The sequence below is a fragment of the Equus przewalskii genome, chromosome 3 (genome assembly GCF_037783145.1).
Source record: "Equus przewalskii isolate Varuska chromosome 3, EquPr2, whole genome shotgun sequence".
In the NCBI taxonomy this organism is placed as follows: domain Eukaryota; kingdom Metazoa; phylum Chordata; class Mammalia; order Perissodactyla; family Equidae; genus Equus; species Equus przewalskii.
In genome coordinates this window covers 19,670,870-19,688,790 of record NC_091833.1, presented here as the reverse complement: position 1 = coordinate 19,688,790, position 17,921 = coordinate 19,670,870, and the positions used below count along the sequence as shown (strand labels likewise).

The following is a 17,921-nucleotide window of genomic DNA, read 5'->3' as shown; positions in this document are numbered from 1 at the left end:
CTGGCAAGGCCTGTGCAATGTGCGCACGATACCAGGCACATACGAGAGCTTCAAAACCTGAATTGACTTAGGCACAGTTCCCAAAGCCAGTCCTCATTCCAGAAAATAAAATAAGCACTGGGGGATTATTAAAGGGTGTGGTAGGTACTCCCTATGCCAACTAGCACATGCTCTCCCAGGGGGCGCCATAACATACCAGACACTCCCCACTATTCTGGAATAAGGAACACTGGCTGAGGACACAGGGCAGGATGGCACACTGACAGAATCCTGGGCACACCACGTCATCGTCCCCGCTCCAATCAAACACCAAATGGTGTTAGGCCAGGCCTCTCAGGCCACCAAGATTAGTGCTGTTCTGACGCCTTGTCTAGCAGTGACCAGCTTTCATCTGGAACCCTTTCCCTCAACTCCCAAAATAAATTCTCAGGCCTGAGATTTCTAAGTGATAGGAGCGCAACTTATAAGGCCAATGTGGAACATCAACTTAGAATCGCTGGCTAGACAGCTATATAGATTAACTTGGCAGAATACACATAAGTGGTCATTATTGAACCTGGAAAAGTTCTGAAATCTGCCTGCCTCAATAGCAGACAACAATTCCTCTGATCTAATACCATTGCTGTTCAGTTTTCTTAGGTTGGTGGATGACACTTTTTTATCGTGAAATATACCATGTAAACAAAAGAATATATTACATATATATTCAGTTTAAAAAAGCATAATAAAATGAACACCCAGGGACCCACCGCCCAGGCTAAGAAATAACATTCCCAGGACCTAGAAGCTTTCTTTGTGCTTTTCCTCATTATACCGATCTCCCTCCCCCTCAGTGATAACCGTCCTCCTGAATTCAGGGTTAATTAATCCCTTCTATTTTTTACAGTTTTACCACCTATGAAGGTATCCACAAAAAACATAGGGTTTAGTTTCACATTTTTTAACTTTACATAAATTACATCATACTGTATATTTTTTTCTGTGACCTGCTTCTCCTGTTCAACATTATGTTTCTGAGATTCTACCATATTGATGTAACCTATCTTTCACTCATTTTTACCATGGGACAGTATTTCAGTGTAGGACTATACAACAATTTATGATATTAAACTCTTTCTTTACTCAACCGGGCCCACTGACTGCATGCTAACACAGTCTGTCTGCACATAAATTTATGCCCATGAATTGATGGTGGTGATCCCATGCTGGCTTCCATGTGGCAAATCAGATGCTAAACCAACCAGAGACATTTCACCCAATTATTCTTAAAGAGTGGGCAAGATCCCAGTAAGAGATGGAGCTTTGAGGCCTTGCTCAGAAAGCAAATGGTAGCTTCGCTCGATGAACTTGGGGAGATGAACCCTTACAAAAAAAAAAACCCTCACATGGTTCTATGGCTTAATAAAGCAGGGGAAAGGAAAAGAAAAGGCTTGACATTGCAATCTTCACCTTGCACGTCAGAGCACCTTTGATCATAGTGAATAGCACCTAAGTCCAAGAAAAACCTACCCTCCAGACAGCGAAAGCTAAATATTTAGTCTGGGAGGCAGCAGGCAGAAGCCGATCATTCTCTCTGCTCCAGGAAACCAAGGACAGCAGAAGATTGTCCTTGAACCCTGAGGGTTTGATTCATCACCCTTCTAACTACAGTTTCACTGATGCGAATCTATCAGTAACGCCATACTTCCCAGGTTTGGGGGTGGGGAAGGGGGCGAAATAGACAGTCTCCAGAGCAAAGAAATCCTCCACCACCTTCACTGAGCACTCCCAGTGCGCAAGGCCCTCAGAATGACAAACCTTACCTCAGTTAATACCTACAATGAACTTGTGAGGCAAGTGATAAAACTGAGGCACCAAGAGGTTTAGTGACTTGCCCAATATCACACAGCAAGTAAATAACAGGCCAGGATTCAATCTACATCTGATTCCCAAGCCCCACACTCTTTTCCAGTCAACTACCCTGCTAACACCAGCGTGTGCACACTGACCTTCATAAATGCAGCAGCAAAAGGGAAAAGGGGTTCTTAGGGACACAGGAGATACTGCCTCTGGGTCATACTTTCAAAAGTTTTTGCTGCTGAATGGCAGCAGGTTCCATGTGAACACAGAATAAATACTTCGATGGCAGAGCCCCATGAAAACTCAGAGAAAATGCTCAGCATGGAAAATGCTGCAGTAGCAGGCAGACTGAGGAGGACTCCCACACAGCCTAAACTATCTGGAAGGCACTTTGCCCACCCATAATTAACTAGCATTGAATGTCTACCACGTGTTATGGGCAAAAATGCTTTTTATTTTCGGTTGATGTCTGGCTGCTGCTGTAACAGTCAACAACCCTCAAGAGAAACAACAAAGAAGGGATACTGCAATATATGAATTTCAAGGTCTATAAACTAAAGAACTTCAGAGAGCAATGAACAGGTCAAGAACTTAAGTCCTGTTAAGAGCTGAACTCTGCCTTCCAGCCCCAAATTAAGTGACATCAGTTGTGTTTGATACAAACTTTCCAAGTCAGCTAAAAGACCAAGATGGCAGCTACTGGTGCCAAGGCTAAGAACATATCATTCTCAGAGAGTGAAATGCACAGGTGTCCTCTCTGCCAGCTAGTCACCACTGAAGAGACTCCATTTTCTCTAGTTCTGGGTATGTATCATGCCTCTGTTGACATAAGATTTTGCCAATCACACTGTCAGTCCTTACTCTGTGAGACTCAACAATTTATCCCAATTTACAAGTCATGGAAAAGTGTGACTGGCCTTCAGGGTGTGAGGTAACACTTTTGCAGAGGTTTGGAGAAAAGAGGAGAGAGAAACGGCACCTCTGCTTCTAATGACACTGTAGACAAAAGATCTAAACATCCACCCTCTCCTGCTCCTGGCACCTTCCAGGCACCAAAACCTCAGAACTCGCAAAACAACCAAATTTGGACAGGCTGACAGCTGTCCTCAGAGGGAATCTTTCAAGATACTAAGGGTAGCGGCTGAAATGAAATCATACTCTGCTTCTCAAAGAGTTATTCCCCACTCCTTGGGATTTGTTTGGGAAGATTTTTTTTTTTTTTTTGGTGAGGAAGATTCACTCTGAGCTAACATCTGTTGCCAATCTTCCTCTTTTTTTTCGCTTGAGGAAGATTAGCCCTGAGCTAACATCCGTGCCAACCTTCCTTTACTTTGTATATGGGTCGCTGCCATAGCGTGGCTGATGAGCAGTGTAGGTCTGTGCCTGAGATCCGAATCTGTGAACCTAGGTGACCAAAGTGGAGTGTGCCAGACTTAACCACTACACCACAGGGCCTGACTCTAGGAAGATTTTTACTATTGGCCTACTTCTGCAGACAATAAAGATTTATAAACTACATTCATATGATTCTTTTACTGAAAATTTCCTTAAAATGTCTAGGGATTTTGTACATTGTAATAAACAATAAATGCAGGTTCTCAACCCCCTCCCCCATCTCTCTGATATACTTCAAGCAGCCCTGCTGCCTGGGAATTCAGTTGCCATGGACATGAGTTTGCACCATTAACACAGGTATGAGATGGGAATGTCAGTAAATAAAATTAAGTCATTGTGATATGTATAACAAGGATAATATAACTCAGACTCTAAGTGCAGGAGGTGTAGCCACCACTCTAAAGGGAACCATGAATCACCCCCCAAAATAGAAATACACAGACAGAAAATTTCATATACAAAGAACCATTGCTCTAAGCGTTTCTATGTGTATCCTGGAAGGAAATCGTGGCCACCACACCTGACATATAAAAAGCAGTCAAGTTCTGTTCAGCAGTTCCTCTTATCCAAATGACCAACTCAGCCAGTCCTGATCTTTGTCAAGGAATCCCTGACCCTTCCGAGAATCCTGAGTTTTGTGCTCCCCTCTGGGCCTCCTTAACATACTGAGTCAGTTGTCAGCTCTCTGGAAATTTCCTCGCCACTTCCCAATGTGTTTTCAACAGCTCTAGCATCTTCCCAGCTCCTCCTCATCCACAAGGGGGGGTCTTACCGTGATCTCCCACCAAAGCAGTTTGTGCTGGGGGGCTGGTGCCGGTTCTCTGGAGCGACAGCTGTCCCACTGGGTTCTCTCGAAGGTGGCTGTGATCCTAGAAAGGGGATCCATCACAGGAAAAGACAGAAATGTTGAGAAGCTCAGCCCTTGGTTGAGATGTGACTACAGGAACAGAGTTTGCTCCATGTTTTACAGTTACCCATCACGGCGGGATAAGGATGGTTTAGCAAGCTGCAGCTCCCAGCATGAGAAGAAATAGGGACAGACAGATGAGATCTGACTGGGACCATGGAACAGAGGGGCTCAAACTTGGGAAACAGCTCTTCTTCTCCAGGACCTTCAAGAACATCTAAGGCACTTACAAGCATGTTGCCTTATATACTAAATGAACTTGAGCCACACCAACGTGAGATAGAGAACACATGCTAACCATACAAAGTAGGGGCAAGGAATTGGGGCATTTCTCCATATCACAACCAGAGAGCTGTTTAAAAAGCCAAATAAGATTCAATTCAAATCAAATCATGATACTCTTCTACTAAAAACCCTTTAGCAGCTCCCTGCTTCTTAGGACGAGGTTCTTACCAAGGCTTTTGAGGCGGTGTGACCTGAGGCAACCTGCCTCTCCAGCCTCACTTCCCACCCCTCTCCTTGCTGCTCCCCATGATCCAGCCACCCTGGCCACCTCTGTTCCCACTGCAGGCCAAGCTAACTCCCACCTCAGAACCTATGCACAGGCAACCCCTCCACCTTCTACTCAGCCATCCCTTTAACCCCACACCCCCACCTTGGCCTGTCTAAACTCCTCATATGCTGGCAGGTCTCAGCTTCCTCAGAGAAACCTTCCCAACCCTCTAATTTAGATGAGATCCCTCTGAAGTACAGGAATCTCATACCACTCAGGACTTTCCTTCATAGCTTTTGTTACAATTATAGTTACATAACTATCTGTGCATTTACTTCTTTGATACCTAACATCCTCTGCCCACCCCGCAAAGTGGATTATAAGCTCTAGGGAGCAGAGACCACATGTATTTTGCCCACTGCCATCTGGCCGGCATCTGGTCCAAGATCTAGTACATTCCAGGTGCTCAATTATGGATACATGTGCTGAATGAGCAAGCGAGGCACATTTTCCTCCATGTACCAAAAGTACCCAAGCACCGCTCGGCCCAGCTGAGGGAGGATTCTCAGCAATCAAGTCCCATCCAATCACTAGGATTCCACTCGACTGCCCTTGAATTGGAATTCAAATTTCACCCCCTTGAAGCTACAGAAAGCCTGTTTGGGGCCTGGAACGCGCCATAGTTACATCACATTTAACGAAAAAAATTATGGAGAAACCCAACCCATTTCAGAACTCAGACTTCATGAAATAATTTCCTGCTAGATCCAAAAGTGACTAATTTCAGACTAGATCAAAAGAAACAAAATGCCCACATTCAGGACAGAGTGGGAGACACTCTCCAATTTCCCTGCTTCTGTCTGTATCTTGCAAGTGTAGATCTCTAAGATACACAGTTCTTTCTCAGCTAATACTGTCTCATAAAAGTCACCCTCAATCTCCCCAGGAAGTTTAACTGCATTGAAAAGAAGAAAAGTTGTCCCAAGTGACATTTCATAAAGATGTTTTATTTTCCAAAGTCTATGTGGGATGAAAAGATGTTTTTCTCTGCTCTCAAACCAAACAACAACACACTTACAAAGACCTGACATTTATTTTGGTCCATTATCAGAAAGCAGTCCTTGAAAAATCATGTCAGGATTTTGGTCCAGGATGCTAAGAAAAGTCATGGCTAGGCATGGGCCAGGGCTGGCTGAGCAGTACCCAAACCCAGATACCAGGAGAGAACCAAGCTCTGGGCACCCCCTCCTACCCTGCCCAACCCCACCCCATCCCGGCACAGCCCTGGGGAGCAGGGCAGCACTCACCGTCTGTCACGGCACTGCCATTAGGCACACTTCCCAGATCAACAGTCGGCCCGTCCAGGAAAATTGTCAGCTCACCGCCCGAGACAACACCGCCTTTGTTCTCTGTCTGCAGGTTCAGGGTCAGCTGCGTGTTCTCCACTGTTGAACACAAAAGGCAACAGGGATGGACTAAAGCAAACGCACCCTGAGTTAAGATTCTCTAAGTTATAAGTTCCCATGTCACCTACTCTGGCATCCTTGGCAACATTTTTCTGCATCTTCAAATCTGTCTTGTGGCATGGACAAAAGAATGGGAAGGAACATGTCTAATTTTCATCGTCATTGTATTAGGCTGCTGGGAAAGGCTGTACTCCTTCTCTTTTAAACATTTTATATCACTAGGATAGCTATATAATTTCTACATTACTTATTTACTTGTTTGTCTATACTTGAGGACTGTAAGAATGGAGTAGAGAAATGGATGGCATACAGAGGAAGAAAGTAGTTCCAAGCAGCATCCTCCCTCCCCATACAAAGAACACTGGCAAAAAGGAGAGAAACAGGTCAGGAGACCCTAAGGAAATGTTATCAAGGGGCATCTCTAGATAAGGGACTATACGGGCTTATTCATTCCTTATTTGTGCTAAAAAGTGTTTTGTCCTGGAATTGAAAGCCTAGAAATAAAACCACACATCTATGGACAGCTAATCCTTGATAAAGGAGCTAAGAACATACAATGGAGAAAGGAAAGTCTCTCCAATAAACAGTGTTGGGAAATCTGGACAGCCACATGCAAAAGAATGAAAGAAGACCATTATCTTTCGCCATACACAAAAATAAACTCAAAATGGATCAAAGACTTGAAGGTAAGACCTGAAACCATAAAACTTCTATAAGAAAATATAGGCAGTACACTCTTTGACATTGGTCTTAAAAGGATCTTTTCGAATACAATGTCTACTCGGATAAGGGGAACAAAAGAAACAATAAACAAGTGGGACTTCATCAGACTAAAGAGCTTCTGAAAGGCAAAGGAAACCAGGATCAAAATGAAAAAACAACACGCCAACTGGGAGAAAATATTTGCAAACCATATATCTGACAAGGGATTAATCTCCATAATATATAAAAAACTCACAACTGAACAACAAAAAAACAAACAACCCAATCAAAAAGTGGGCAGAGGATAAGAACAGACATTTTTCCAAAGAAGATATACAGATGGCCAATAGGCACATGAAAAGATGTTCAACATCACTAATCATCAAGGAAATGCAAATCACTTAGATATCACCTTACACACGTTAGAATGGCTAGAATCACCAAGCCAACAAATAACAAATGTTGGAGAGGGTGTGGAGAAAAGGGAACCCTCACACACTGCTGGTGGGAATGCAAACTGGTGCAGCCATTATGGAAAACAGTACGGAGACTTCTGAAAAAATTAAAAATAGAAGTACCATATGACCCAGTTATCCCACTACTGGGTATTTACCTGAAGAACGTGAAATCAGCAACACAAAGAGACTTCTGCAACCCTATGTTCATTGCAGCATTATTCACAATAGCCAAGACGTGGAGGCAACATAAGAGCTCATCGACTGATGATCAGATAAAGAAGATATGCTGTGTGTGTGTGTGTGTGTGTGTGTGTATATACATATAGATAGATACATATAAATACAGATACATATAATATATACATAATGGAATACTATTCAGCCATAAAAAAGACAAAATCATTCCATTCGCAATAACATGTACAGACCTTGAGGGTATTATGTTAAGCGAAATAAGCCAGACAGAGAAAGACAAATACCATAGGATTTCACTCATATGTGGAAGATAAACAAACACATGGACAAAGAGAACACTTTAGTGGTTACTAGGGGGTAGGGTGTTGGGGGGTGGGCACAAGGAGTGAAGGGGCACATTTGTATGGTGACTGACAAATAATAATGTACAGCTGAAATTTCACAATGTTATAAACTATTATGACCTCAATTTAAAAAAAAGTGTTTTGTTCTGTTTTTTTAAATTTGCAATCCTGAAACTGTTTCAGTTTAAAATAAGGAAAAGGTTTTAAAGCAATAAAAGTTCAATGCAGGCAAGTTGGTTCCATAGTCACATGGCCCTGGATCAGTCCCGTAAGGAGAGACCAGTCAACACCTGGCTCTACGACTGAGGTGAGAAGGCAGCTCAGAGTCACCCAGCGCCTAGAACACTAGGCAAATTCAGCCCTGTGGGCAAACAGCAAAAGTCGGGAAACTGCGGCGGAAAAACAGAACAAACTGACGAGAGGCAGAAGCACCAAATCCTAGGCGGGCTGGAAACTGCTACGCACACCCCCTCACCCCCCCCACCAAGCTGGACCACGCCAAACATCTCAGTTACTGGTCAGGCACTACAACCTCCAGTTGAGGTCCATTTGATAATTACTAAGAGAATACCAGGTCTTACAAGGATTTCCAAAGTATGGCAGTCCTTCCATGCCTCCCCCATCTTACAAAGCCAGGTCACGAATGTGCCACAGTCCAACCTCCCTCCCCACCCCATCAAAGCACCACTTCATTTTATCTCTTATTCTTTTTTTTTTTAAAGATTTTATTTTTCCCTTTTCTCCCCAAAATTCCCTGGTACCTAGTTGTGTATTTTCAGTTGTGGGTCCTTCTAGTTGTGGTATGTGGGACGCCGCCTCAGCATGGCCTGATGAGCAGTGCCACGTCTGCGCCCAGGATCCGAACCAGCGAAACCCTGGGCCGCCAAAGCAGAGTACGCAACTTAACCACTTGGCCACGGGGCCAGCCCCCTCATTTTATCTCTTAATTGCTGCCGTTTTATTATAAGCTATCTCACAGCTTTCCTAAACAATGTGGAGTATGTATAAATAATTATCTCCCTGAATACTTCCTAGAGACAACCCCTTCCTCACACCAACAAAGACTGCCCCAAATCTAAGAAATAGAAATAGTCCTTCCAAAATTTAGCAGAAAAAAAAGTCTGAATCAATTCAAGGATCTCTTATAATAAGGTGGAAATCAGTTAACTTTCAGGTTTTCAAGTTTTCTTCAACCTTCCCTTAATCTCTCTTCCCTGTAAGGGAGCTCTCCAAATCCTTTTGAGTCTGTTGTTGCTCTTTTGAGTCAGTTTCACTGAGGGGCTTGGTGAGTTCTAAATATTTCTACAAAATAAGACTCGTAATCTGAAAACTAGTTCTTTGAAAGTCCAGGGTGGGGAAAAGAACAGAGGCCTTTTGACCACCAGCACCACTTGCCAGCCATGCAAACGAGCCATCTTGGAAGTGGATCCTCCAGTCCCAGTCTAGCCTTCAGATGAGTGCAGCCCAGCCAGCTGATCGACTGCAACCTCATGAGAGATCCCAGGCCAGACTGCCCAGCTAAGCAGCTCCTAAATCTTGACCCACTGAGACTATGAGACAGTAAACGTTTATTATTGTTTTTAAAAGAAGTCAAGGAGTGTCTCCCTACTGAATCATGCTGAGATCCAGTATGTCAGTCCCTAGCAGGCAGTACAGCAGAGATGGGTGCCAGCCAGACAGACTGAGTTCAAATCTCAGTTCTACTACCTAGTATCCATGCAGCACATCTGAGCATCGGTCCCCCTACCTGCAAAACAGGAGCAGTAAGAGCATATTTTTCAGAATTAAATGGCACCTAGTAAGCTCCTAAGAAGCTGTCATTTTCTTTATCTCCTTGTTGACATCCCTGTTTTACAGACTGAAGAGTCCCAATTTCTCTTGATCTAACTTGTTCATTGTCTAGTCGCTCTTCTCTTGACCTTTCCAAGCCTTTTTCAGGTTGTGGCAAGAAACTCCCCAAAATCTCCCAAAAGAAGCCACATAACCATCACAAGGATGAATGATCTTCTCATGTTGCTTCTCAGACACTTCCTAAAGACGCTCAGCCTTTTGGATTCAGTACAGTGCTGTTGGAAATGTGCTAGGACAAGCATTCTAGAAGGGCTCCTTGATTCCTCTCTTGATATCTCAGAGATCATCATTTTATAAGTGGAGTGTGGGCAGGTTTTTCCCTCCTTCTTGAAGGGATGATAATGTTCGACAGGAAGGCAGAGGAACCCAAGGCCACTCACTGCTAATTTCAACCTCCTGACAGTCACGCTGCCACAGTCCTGCAATAGAAGCCAGAGGCATAACCTGAATTTTTCTATCCATAGTCTCATCTCAAGGCTCCAACTTAGCTCTTCTATCTAGTTTACCCACTAATTGTGTCCAGCAGGATTATATACTTACAGGCTCAGAAGTTACTTTGCAACCCTGAGACACATTGACCTTCAAAAAGAGCCAAAGCGGGGGAAGTTGTTTTTCTTTAAATGAAACTCTTGAGAACACAACCTTTCACTGTTCTATTTACTAAAAACAAAGAGAGCCAGAGAGACATCTGGCCATCGCTACCATAACATAACTAAGTAATCAAATTGAGCATTGCTAAGAACCAGACAACCAGACACCCACATGGTTCCTGATGTGATGCAGTATGAAGTACACAACACCACTTCTTTTAAAGCCTTCTCGTTAAAAGGATTTAACCTGAATCCAATCAAGCCTCTTAAATGTCCTTCCCAGTGTACGTGAAATAAGGGATAGAGAAACAAACTCAATGACACCAAGAGGAAACAATCAGACAAATCCAGAATATGTGACATCTATATAGTAACGGTCCTGGACTCTTCAAAAAGTCAATGTTATTAAATACATTTCTTGGTTTTTTGTTTTTTTCTGCAGGGGAAGATTTGCCCTAAGCTAACATCTGTTGCCAATCTTCCTCCTTTTCTTTTTCTTCCCTTTTCCCCCCAAAGCCCCAGTACATAGTTGTGTATACTTGAAGGTTCTTCTGGTTTTTCTATGTGAGCCACCACCACAGCATGGCTACTGACAGACAAGTGATGTGGTTCCGCACCAAGGAACCGAACCCGGGCTACTGAAGCAAAGCATGCCAAACTTTAACCCCTAGGCCAACAGCACTGGCTCTACATTTCTTATTTTTTTAAAAAAGGGGAAGGAAGGAGACTCTTCAGGATTTAAGGAAACATAATCACTAAATGCCATGTGTGAATTCTGACTAAACTTTGGTTTGAAAAAAATATTCTTGGGACAATTGGAGAAATTTGCATCCAGACTGGCTATCAGATGATGTCTGAAATTACTGTTGATTTTCTTAGGTTCATTAATGGTACTATGGTTTTATATAAGAACGTTCTCATTCTTGGGAGATGCAAGAGAAGATTATGATGATATCTGTACTTATTCTCAAATGGTTTTAGAGGAGGATAGGCTGAAGATTTTAGGAGTTATGATATCTGAAATTTACCTCCAAATGGTTCAGGAAAAAAAATGCACAGCCCCACAGGCTCACACATACAGGTAAAACAAATGCGGATCTAGGTAAAGGGCATTTGGGTGTTCATTACGTTATTCTTTCAATTCTTTTGTATGTTTGAAAGTTTCATAATAAAAAGTTGGAAAAGATTTTCTTAAATTGGCAAGGCTATTAAAAAATTAAACCTCTGAGAACAGAACACCCCATTATTCTCTTAAAAAAAAATACCTGAGCCAGGGGAGCCCTACAATGCATAATGGGACTAAAGAAACCATTAGCTAATTGAGTGACAGACTTGAGAATACAGGGGAGGCTGAAAAGAGTAAGTGTGGCTGGAAAACTTATACTGGAATCTTAGCTATAAATAGCAGCATTAGCCACCTCAACTCTGGGGCCCTCGGGTTTCAGTACAGCCACACTGACGACTCTACAAAGGGCCTTTCTCTTCCAGCATGTCTTCTTACTGGCTTTGAGGTACTGCTCAAAACTCAAGAAAATGATGAAAAAATGGGTGTAGTGAGTAAATTTGCATAACTAGTCAGGTTTAGCATAGGAAGCTTACAAGCTACTCTCAGAGTCGTCACGCCCTGCTCTATCTGTGGTCACGCAACTCCATATGTGTAGTGAGCACCCACTAGTTTAGTCCCTGAGATGCAACAGGAACAAAACACAAAACTCTGTGCTCTGGGTATTTGTATTCTAGTTGGGTGAAACAGACAATGAACAATTTTTTTTTAGTAAATTGCATGATCTGTTAGAAAGTGGCAAATGCAGTAGGAAAAAATGAAACGAGGAAAGGGGTGGAGAGTACCAGAGGTGGGACAAGGTCCTGGGGTGGTGGGAAAGTTTCACTGGGAAGGTGACAACGGAGCAAAGACTGAAAGAAGGATGGGGCAGGAGTATCTGGAGGATGAATATTCTAGACAGAGAGAAAAGGAAGCACAGTGGCCCCAGGTGGGCGCATGCCTCGCATGTCTGATGAACAGTAGAGAGGCCGATGTGGCTAGAGTGGATGAGGGGACAGAGGAGCATGAGATGAGGGCAGCAGGTAACCAGAGTTCATGAGAAAGGCCTTGGAGCTCTTGCAAGATCTCTGGCGTTTACTCTGCATGAGATTGGGAGACATTAGAGGGGTTTTTTTTGTGTTTTTTTGCTGAGGAAGATTCACCCTGAGCTAATATCTGTGCTAATCTTCATCTATTTTGCACGTGGGTTGCCACTACAGCATGGCTGCCCACAAGTGGTGTAGGTCCGCACACAGGAACAGAACCCAGGCCACCAAAGTGGAAAGTGCCGAACTTAACCACTGGGCCATGGGGCAAGCCCCAACCATTACAAGATCTTGAGCAAGGAAGGGACACAACTCCTGTTGCAGCACAATCACTCTGGCTACAGAAGAAGCAAGGTCTGAAGCAGACAAAATCAGACAGGAGGTCACTGCAATATTCCAGGTGGGAGCAGATGGTGACTTGGGCCACAGTAATGGCAGGGTCTTCTGGCAACACAGTGCCTAAGGGAGACTCTACGTTGGCCTCCCGCCCAGCACGTATTAGGAAAGACCCATGACTCCCCACTGAGCACATCGGCCAGGCCCTACAGGCCCACCAGCCTCTTGGAACCAAAACTTTGGGCAAATCATAGGCAGGGGCTGCAAAAAGCACCAACTTAGAGAACGGCTGGAGGAAGTGAGATTCAACTGCAACCAAATGGAACACATAGAATGAAAATACTCCGCTAGCAAGAGACTTTAGCTCCTCTGAGAAAGCCACAGTCTTGAGCTCACGTGAACTTCAGCAAACAGCACACTTCTTCAGTCACAGGACTGTGCCCTTCTGTTCCAAGCACCCACTCATTACCCATCCTTCGTAATGCTACTTTATGGAGGTCTACAGTTAGCTGGAGGACTGGATATTAGAATGCAGGGGAAAAAATTTGGAAAATCTCAAGGGCCGTGCCAGGAGAAGCCCTCAAAAGCCAGCACACCAAGAGAGACAAGTAGGCAGTAGGTGCCTCCTGATGGAAGCACATGCCACCTCATCAAAAAGGAAAAAACAGAACCCAGATCAGATCAGACCCACCCATGAGTTGACAGGAAACAGAGGGACAGAGGAACATGTTAAACCACACTGCAGGGACACAAACAGCAAAACCCAAAACATGGGAAACTATGGGACAAAACGTCCAGTTTCTCCGACAACAAATTGTAAGGCGTAAAAAGTGGAAGGAGAACCTATGGGTTAAAAGAGACTTAGGAGACATATCAATCTGTTTGGATCCTCATGGAAACAAACCAATGGTAGGAAAAAGAAAAACTTTATAAGACAACTGGGGAAATATAAAACCCGACTGGATATCTGATGATATTAAATAATTACCATTTAGTTTTTTAGGTATGAAATTGGTGTTATGATTATGGTTTTTAAAAGGCTTTATCTTTTGGAGACACAAACTGAAATATCTGTAGATGAAATACAACTGAGATTGCCAGCCCGGTGGCGTAGCGGTTAAGTGCACACGTTCCACTTCGGCGGCTCGGGGTTCACCGGTTCGGATCCCGGGTGCGGACACAGCACCGCTTGACAAGCCATGCTGTGGTAGGAGTCTCACATATAAAGTAGAGGAAGATGAACACAGATGTTAGCACAGGGCCAGTCTTCCTCAGAAAAAAAAAAGAAAGAAAAAATACAACTGAGATTTATATAAAAATAATCCAGTGGAGGGTCAGGTGGGAAGTTAAGATGAAACAGAAATGGCCATTCTTAGATAGCTGTGGAGCTGGGTGATGGGCACACAGGGATTCATGGACTATTCTTTCTATCTTTTTGTGAGCTTGACATTTTCTATAATAGTCTTTCTTTTCAAGCCAGCATACCTAAGGCACAAACAGTGACTATAAACTAAAAAACTTATAAGAATTCAACATTACACATACAGTTTGAAATACAAAAAGGTAGAAATACCCAATCAAGCTGCTCAGGGAATAACCCCTCCTCTTATTTTTCCTTACTTCAAAGCCTCAGATTTGCAAGTAGCTTCAGGTTAATAATTTCCTATTGGGAAGAGTTGTTATGTGCAACAAGGATGAGTAATATTTTTCTAAGAGTTCCTTTTTCCCTTTCTTGACTCTGCCTTTTGAATATGCTTTTTGCATATGGTACTAATCAGTATAGATAAATAGCGCATGGAAGTTGCCTTCCTTATTCCAGGAAAAGAAGAAACTACATAAACGAGAACTGCCAAACTGTGCCACTATAATGCACTTCAGTTATGAAACCCAGAAGTCCTGCCTGGACAGTTTCACTGTAGTATATGAAAGAACTTTCTAGTTTAGAATCCTTGATCGCCACTGTCCCTCCCTGCTCCCACACCACCAAGATGTACGTGCATGTACACATTTACTTTTTTTTTTTGAGGATGATTAGCATTGAGCTAACATCTGCTGCCAATCCTCCTCTTCTTGCTGAGGGAGACTGGCCCTGAGCTAACATCCGTGCCCATCTTCCTCTACTTTATATGTGGGATGCCTACCACAGCATGGCTTGCCAAGTGGTGCCATGTCTGCACCCGGGATCCGAACCAGCGAACCCTGGGCCGCCAAAGCGGAACGTGCGCACTTAACCACTGAGCCACCAGGCTGGTCTTCACACTTACGTATTTTAAAAAGAAAAAACTTTTTTTTCTTTTGTTTCCTAACTCAGACTACAAATGTAAGGATTTACCTGGAAATTTGAGAAAAATCAAACAGGGCACAAAAGTAGGATACTTATAAGGGAGACCAAGTACTCTTGTGTCAAGAGTCAAAGAAGCCCGATGAAGATCTGACTGATTTGGCCTTAACAGAGGCACTAATGGAACAAACAGACCTCCTTCTTCTTGCCTCCCTCTGCCCTCAATCCCATAGGCCCATCAAAAGAAAGTGAAAATAAGCAGGGCATTCATTAACAGGTCAGTGTTCATTCTACACACAGCTGTGAAACACTGGTGCACAGAGGAACGGAACCGGAGGAAATTCCAGAAGGGCAGAGAGTAAACAGTCCCTGTTCCACTCCCTGGTTCCCCGTAATTCAGACACACACAGGCTGGAGTCTACCCCAGGCTTAAAGAGAACGCTCTTTCACCTTCCCTTCACAGTAAAGGAAGCCAGAGGCTTCCAGGATTTACTGTTACAATGTCTCCTTGGCTTCCAATCTTAGCCAGAGTCTAACAAGAGAAAGTCTTTTCTACCAAGCTAGCATCTGGTTGTAAACACTGGCATTCTTGGGGATACCAGTGTTGACTCTGCTTCACCCCACGTCCTCTTGGCCCCCACCACTCACACCTTGGCAGGGTCTTCCCAGAACACAGGGTGGAAGGAACAGTCTACCTTGGCCTTGAAACCTCTTCTGTGTGTACGGCTGCTGGGGGTCCAGCCTTAATCATCTCTAAATTAAAGTTCTAGTCTACTGGGAATTGTATTAACTCCTCTAAAAATGAAAATAGCTTCATTTTACAAAGGCAGTTAATAAACTTTTCTTTTTCTTTCTGGTTCATTCATTCAAGAAGCATTTTCTGGGCACCCACCATCTGCCTGAAACTGTGCTAGAAGCTGAATTATATTGAAGAATGAAAACAGACATAGTTTCTGCTTTCAGGAACCTCATCAGTAAGTGGGAGAAACAGAAGCAATTAAAAAATCTCACAAAGAAATGCAAAGTTGCAACTGTGAAACAGATTTCATGTAAGAGATCTATGGTCCCATGAACGTTGGATATTTGGCCTGGTCAGGAAATCAGGAAAAGTTTCCTGAGGAACTGACAACTCAACTGTGATCTGAAGTTTCAGGCAGATAGCTAGCAGGTTGGGGGGTAGAGTAGAGTGGGGAGGATGACCATTCCAGGCAGAGGAAATGCCATGTGCAAAGGCCCTATGGCACAATTAGCTGCATGCATTCAGGAAACTGAATAACAGGGCTGAAACGAGATGTGATCCAAATGGAGTAGGAAATGGTGTAGGAGTAGGTAGTGGCCAGACATTGCAGATAATGCCTTGTGGGTCCACCATGTTGCAGAGTTTTTCTCTATCCTAAGAGTAGCAGCATGATACTTAAAGGTTTTTAATCAAGGTGTGACAAGATCAGCTTTATGATTTCAAAAATCATTCTGTCTGCAGTAGGGAAAACTGACTGGAAGGAAGTAAGGGTAGATACAGGCAGAGCAGACGGGAGGCCACAGGAAAGGACCAGGGGAGTAGACGTGGAGATGAACGAAGTAGGCAGACTTGTAAAGGTAAAAACCAAGAGAATCTGAAAATAGATTAGCAAAAGGGGTGAGCAAGACAGGCGTTGGGGGGTCGGCCCGGTGGTGCAGCAGTTAAGTGCCCATGTTCCGCTTCGGCAGCCTGGGGTTCATCGGTTCGGATCCTGGGTGCGGACATGGCACCACTTGACAAGCCATGCTGTGATAGGCGTCCCATGTATAAAGTAGAGGAAGATGGGCACGGATGTTAGCTCAGGGCCAGCCTTCCTCAGCAAAAAGAGGAGGATTGGAAGCAGATGTTAACTCAAGGCTAATCTTCCTCAAAAAAAAAAAAAAAAAAAAAAGAGAGGTGTTGGAATCAAAGATGACTCCTGGGTTTCTAACTTACTTACCTGGGCAAATGAAGGATCTATACATTGAAATATGGAACACTGGAAGAAGACCAAGTCTGAGGAAGAGGTGATGAGTTCAGATTTGGACATGTCGATTTGGCAGCACTTCTGAGATGGCAAGACCATAGTTAGGTATGTGGTATAGAGCTCAGAGGAGAAGTCTAGGATGGAGATTCAAATCTGTGGGTCACCAGCACATGGTGGTTATGCATAAAGAAGAGGTATGGACTGGAATGTGACCACAGAAGAAGAGGATGGAATGGCAGGAAACTCACAGTTAATAGTCAGATGCAGATGACCTTGCAAAGAAGACAGAGAAGAACAGTCCAAGAGGCAGGAGAAAAATCAGGAAGGATTCCTGAGAAGGCAGGAAAAGCCGGGCTCCGAAGCAAGGATGGAGAGTCTGCCCTTACATAAGAGAAGGAGGGACAGCTGCCCTCCTACCAAAGGGAAGCAGGAGGGGGGCTTAGGCACACGCATCCTCCTTTCTGTACCTGACAGATTTGTCAATTACAATCATGCTTATTTCTCTTGATTCAGGGTCCCAGTATTCTGTAGCCAAAGCCCATGCAGCTACACACACATTTTTTTACTTAAAGAAAAAAAAAGCGCACATGCATGCACACTTCAAAATTGGCTATTCATCACAGTCATCCATCTAATGAGGTACATCATAGACAAAGAATCTCTTTTGAACCAACTAAGGGCCGCTTTAACACAAGGCCTCAGTTGTCTTGGTAAATCTCACTGTTTGTCAAGCTGTAGCATATTTTTAAAATTTTTAAGTGATCTGGGGGAAATAAATACAGATCCGGGAAAGGTAAGTCTTTAGAGCAAACTGTGAGTTCACATGAGTTGCTGCTGCCTCGTCATGAGAGCTCCTCTTCCCCCCCAGGAGAGAAAGTCCTGGTCCCCCAATTCCTAGAGGAATCAGGCCCACTTTAACAGCTCCTCCATTCTCTGTGCCCTCAGGGAACCTCAGCCCCACACCACCTCTCCCTGTCGCACAGGATCAAAG

At 43.8% G+C, this 17,921-nt stretch overlaps 1 protein-coding gene across 6 annotated transcripts in view; it reads right to left on the bottom strand.

Moving 5' to 3' along the window:
• Positions 1–17,921, bottom strand: part of WWP2 (WW domain containing E3 ubiquitin protein ligase 2) — a 138,163-nt gene that overhangs the window by 70,562 nt on the left and 49,680 nt on the right. For all 6 annotated transcript variants that reach the window (XM_070613804.1, XM_070613807.1, XM_070613806.1 and 3 more), the window contains exons 5-6: positions 5,942–6,079; positions 4,007–4,103 (exon numbers count right to left, since the gene is read on the bottom strand). In XM_070613804.1, coding sequence (XP_070469905.1) covers positions 4,007–4,103; positions 5,942–6,079 — 235 coding nt within the window. The remainder of the gene's footprint in view (positions 1–4,006; positions 4,104–5,941; positions 6,080–17,921) is intronic.